We start from the raw sequence: 4,342 nt of genomic DNA, 5'->3' as shown, positions 1-4,342 counted from the left end.
CCACGCCTGAGCGGCCCCACTACCAGGCGAGAAACGGCCGGCTCGACTAAACTCTGAGGGATTCACTTAAAAAGCTGCCTTTTCTAGAAAAGCAACCTGCATGGTGCTGGCCGCGGGGGCTCCGGGCGATGCAGTCACACCGCCTCCCTTCCTGTCATCCGCCCGCACCTCTAAACGTCCTGTCGTGGACGTGAATGAACCCGTGTTCAACGGGGAGACTGCTGCCACCTGCCGAGATGATGGCGGGGAAGGCGCTGGCGACCGGGGCGGCAGCCTGGGAGTGAGGCCGAGCGCCAGGCTGCAGGCGGCTGCGAACGTCCACCGTGAGCACGAAGCCACTGGAGACCCCGGGACGGCGACCGTGCCACGGGCCTTACCGACGCCGTGCTTCTCTATCAACTCAGTCAGCTTCTCCTCTTCTTTTGGATTCCAGCGACCCTTTTTCAAGCTGAAATGTAACCTTCTGAGATACCTGAAAATGACATAAAAACAAAGGGACGTTTCAGACGCTAAGGTGGCCACCTGCTATGGCCCCGGCTCCCACGATGCTTTCTGAAATACGACATCAAACGCACAGGTGACCCAAGAAAAATACACACAGGCTGGATGTCACCAAATTAAAAACTTTCTTGCTGCAAAGGTCACCATCCAGGAAGTGAAAAGACCCACAGACCAGGAGAGAATGTGTGCAAACTGTCCATCCGAGAAGGGACCTCACAAAGGACTCTCCGAGTCAGTGACAGGAACCAAGTAAACGGATTTCAAAAACGGGCAAAAGACGTTTCTCCAGAGAAGACGTGCTAACGACTGGGATGAGATGCCACCTCGCACCCAGCAGGACAGCTACCATCAAACCGGTCACGGTGAGTGTGGCGAGGACCCGGCGGGCTGGAGCCAGGCGCGGCAGCTGCTCTGGAGAAACCCGGCGGCTCCTCAACCGTCCGAACAGAGCTACCACGTGACCAACGAGCCCACTCCCGGGTGCGTATGAGACGAGGGCGTCTGTGCACACGACCCGCACACGCGCCTGTCTACCACGCTCGTCCCCACTGCAGCAAACATCAGGGTTCCATTCGTTCTTAGGCCGAGTACTGCCCTGCTGTCCACATGCTTTACGCCCCGCGTTCCTCGTCCGGCGGTGGACACGCAGGTGGCCCCCACCTCTTGCCTGCCGTGCCCAGCGCTGCTAGGAGCATGGCTGTGCAGACGGACGCCTGAGCCCGTTCTGAGTCTCTCGGCTGTGCAGTGGGGCCGCTGGGCCACACGCGGTTCTGTTTAACTCCGAGGACCCGCCACGCTGCCGTCTGCAGTGGCTGCGACCCCACCGTCAGCACTAGGGGGCCGATTTCTCCACATCCTCGCCAACAGGTGCTATTTCCCGCTCTTGAAAATAAGCGTCCTCGTGCGTGCAAAGCGGTAACTTACTACGCTCTGATGTGCACTTCCGTGACGACTAGCGACGCCGGTATCTTTCCCAGTGTTTAATGGCTATTTGCACGTCTTCTTTGGAGAAATGCCTATGCAGGTCCTTTGCCCATTTTTGAATCGTTTGCTTTTTTGTCTGGGGAATAAGGTTTCTTTGAGGGGTGATCAAAGTACTCCAAAAACGAATGTGGTGATGGCTGCACAGCTCAATGAATACACCGAAAACCACAGAACTGCACACTTGAAAAGGGGGAGGTGTCTGGTATGTAAATTGCATCTTAATGAGACTGTTTAAAAAAATGAAGCAGCCGGGAAGAGAGCTGGAATGCCTGCCGGGAAGCCTGCCCGCAACGACCAAGGAGAGGGATTCAGATGGCGGGGAACCTGCCCACCAGGGCTCACCCGAGCTGAGTCCGCAGAAAAGCCTGATTTTTTATTATCATTTTATTTATTTATTTTACGTCTACGGCACCTGGTCTTCCTAGGTGGTCTCCCTTCCGAGTAATAACCAGGCCCGACCCTGCTTAGCTCCTGAGATCAGACGGGATCGGGCTTGTTCAGGGTGGCATGGCCGTAGATAAGGCCTGCTTTAAAAGAAATAGCCCCTCTCCTTCCTAGCCAGCCCCCCTGCACCCCCTCCAAGCCGCCTCCTGCGCCAGATCACCCCAGCCCCGGCCTCCTAGCCCAGTCAGGCTCCCGCCCAGCACGTCCGACTCACCGATCTCGGCACTGGGCATCGCTCCTACCTGGCACCTCCGCCCGGATTTTAAACCAGTCCTGCTCCCCGTACTTGGCGACCGCTCGAAGCAGCTTCTGCAGGAAGGGACAGAGGGACAGTGAACCCCGTGCATAGGCATGACCTCGCACCCCGACTCGGCTCATCTAATGAGGAGTCGTCAGGGGCTCAGTGACCACTCAAGTGTCCGGGGCCCCTAAGGGGACGGTTCTCCGCGGCCCCCCCACACCTACCGCATCTTCCTCTGGGGCCCAGAAGCCCTTTTTCAGGCTGGGATCCAAGCTCTTGGTCCACCGGTAGATGAGCTGCATGGAGTCTCTGCCTTCCATGTAGTAGACGACTGGGGGCAGAGAGGCCTCGTGAACCCCGAAAGGGGGCAACTGAGGATGGAGCCAGGGATGCCCCGACTTCTTCCAGCCTCTCAGGAACCACCCCCATCCGCGAGTCCCACCGTGGGGGCGGGGACAGTCCTGCGGCCGTGGGGCGCCGCCTTACTTTTCCGGTAGGGGATGTGGCTGCCCACGCGCATCTCCTGGACCAGCTGGGTGAGCATGCGGTCCTCCTGCTCCGTCCACTCCTTGCGCCTCGAGGCTTTGCTGTGCTGCTGGAGCTTCTGCAGGCACTGGAAGGCGCTGCGGCCGGTCTTCCCACACCAAAGCAAGAGCGTCACGGGCGCTCGCCGTGCGGAGGGGCGCCCTGGGCACAGCTGCGCCTCGCGCGAAATGCGCTTCCGAGAACCACGGACCTGCTTCCCCCTACCAGACCCCGTGGGCACAGTGCGGAGCATCCCCGGGACAGGAGGAGGTAGATTTGGAAAAACTGACAACACCACTTTGGTTTACGTGGCCCCAAAACTGAACTGCAAGCTCAGATCTTGCTGGAAACCGCCAGCTCCGCGATGCCTGAGGGAGGGGCCGCCTGGTACGGCCGCTCCCCCTCGAGCGCACGGGGGTCTCCCTGAAGCCCGCCTCAGGGGCGGCCAAGGGGTGCCCGTGTGCAGGGACGTGTGCAATCTGCTGGCCTGTAACGGCGACACCTCCTTAGGTACGACGCCAAGATCACAAACCACGAGAAAAAGAACTGCTGAGCTGGACTTCGCTAACGTTAAAAACGTCTGCTCTGGGAAAGACCACGTTGACAGACGGGAGACAGGCCGCAGACGCCGAGGGAGGACGTGAGCAAGGCACATGTGACGAAGGACTGTCACCGAAAGACAGGAAGACCTCCCTCAGCTCAACCGTGAGAAACCGCCGGGCTTAGACGTGGACCAAGGACCTCCGCAGACACCTCACCACGGAAGACGTGCGGATGGCAGGTGCGCACGTGAGCAGCGCCAGGTCAGATCACCAGAGAAACGCAAATTACGAGACACCACTGCACCCCTAACAGCACGGCCGGAACCTGCGGCACGACGCCCCCCAGCGCCGGGAGGACGTGGAGCCACGGGCGGGCACATCCGCTGCGGGGGGGACGCAAACGGCACAGCCACCTGGGAGGACGTCTGACCGTTCCCACGGGACTAAACACGATTCACGCGACCCAGCAGATGCGCTCCTTGGCGTTCGCCCGACAGAGCCAGAAGCCTCCGCCACGTGAACTCCCGCACACGGCAGTTACGCAGCCCTGACCGACCCTGACGGAGCTCGGAGCGGCCCAGCCGACCCTCCGCAGGTGACGGGTCAGTACGCCGGGGCACGTCCAGACGGTGGGATGTGACTCAGCTAAAAGGGCAGGACTGCCACACCTGAGACACGTGGAGGAGCCCTGCGCACGCGTGACTGAGAAGCCCGTCTGAGAAGGCAGCAGATCTGCGGTTGCAATGCTGACACCCTGGAAAAGGCACAGCTACGTGACAGTGATGAGACCGGCGGGGTGACCGGGGGGCACGGAGGGTTTTTAGGGCAGAGAAACTGCTCTGTGTGAGGCCGTCATGGTGGATACGTGTCCTTGTGCATTTGCACAAACCCATGGAATGCACACCACCGATGGTGAAATGCTGATCATGAACCTGGGGTGACAAATCAGTGCAGGTCCATTCACCGCCTGGCAAGCGATGCTGATCACGGGGGGACTGTGTGTGTGTGTGTGTGTGTATGTGTGTGGGCAAAGGGCATATGGAAATCCCTGTACCTTCCTCTCAGCTTTGCTGGGAATCTAAAATTGCTTTAAAAAAAGAAGTCT

The 4,342-nt window shown here is 59.5% G+C and overlaps 2 protein-coding genes and 1 pseudogene across 3 annotated transcripts in view; all 3 read right to left on the bottom strand.

The window, feature by feature from the left end:
* Positions 1 to 4,336, bottom strand: part of LOC111745530 (snRNA-activating protein complex subunit 4-like) — a 17,168-nt gene extending 12,832 nt beyond the window's left edge. The window contains exons 1-5 of one of the 2 annotated variants that reach the window (XM_023536439.1): positions 2,657 to 4,336; positions 2,395 to 2,501; positions 2,172 to 2,238; positions 1,426 to 1,561; positions 378 to 472 (exon numbers count right to left, since the gene is read on the bottom strand). In XM_023536439.1, the coding sequence (XP_023392207.1) occupies positions 1,518 to 1,561; positions 2,172 to 2,238; positions 2,395 to 2,501; positions 2,657 to 2,948 (510 nt within the window). In that variant the 5' untranslated portion in view covers positions 2,949 to 4,336 and the 3' untranslated portion in view covers positions 378 to 472; positions 1,426 to 1,517. The remainder of the gene's footprint in view (positions 1 to 377; positions 473 to 1,425; positions 1,562 to 2,171; positions 2,239 to 2,394; positions 2,502 to 2,656) is intronic. The other variant, XM_023536440.1, reaches the window with a different exon arrangement.
* LOC111745568 lies at positions 1,886 to 2,004 on the bottom strand (annotated as a pseudogene).
* Positions 3,029 to 4,342, bottom strand: part of LOC105298630 (snRNA-activating protein complex subunit 4) — a 9,045-nt gene continuing 7,731 nt past the window's right edge. The window contains exon 11 of the mRNA XM_023536463.1: positions 3,029 to 3,118. Coding sequence (XP_023392231.1) covers positions 3,029 to 3,118 — 90 coding nt within the window. The remainder of the gene's footprint in view (positions 3,119 to 4,342) is intronic.

This window comes from Pteropus vampyrus, unplaced genomic scaffold (genome assembly GCF_000151845.1).
Source record: "Pteropus vampyrus isolate Shadow unplaced genomic scaffold, Pvam_2.0 Scaffold157, whole genome shotgun sequence".
In the NCBI taxonomy this organism is placed as follows: Eukaryota; Metazoa; Chordata; class Mammalia; order Chiroptera; family Pteropodidae; genus Pteropus; species Pteropus vampyrus.
The sequence above is the reverse complement of the archived record's forward strand: the minus strand, read 5'-3'. Positions and strand labels throughout refer to the sequence as shown.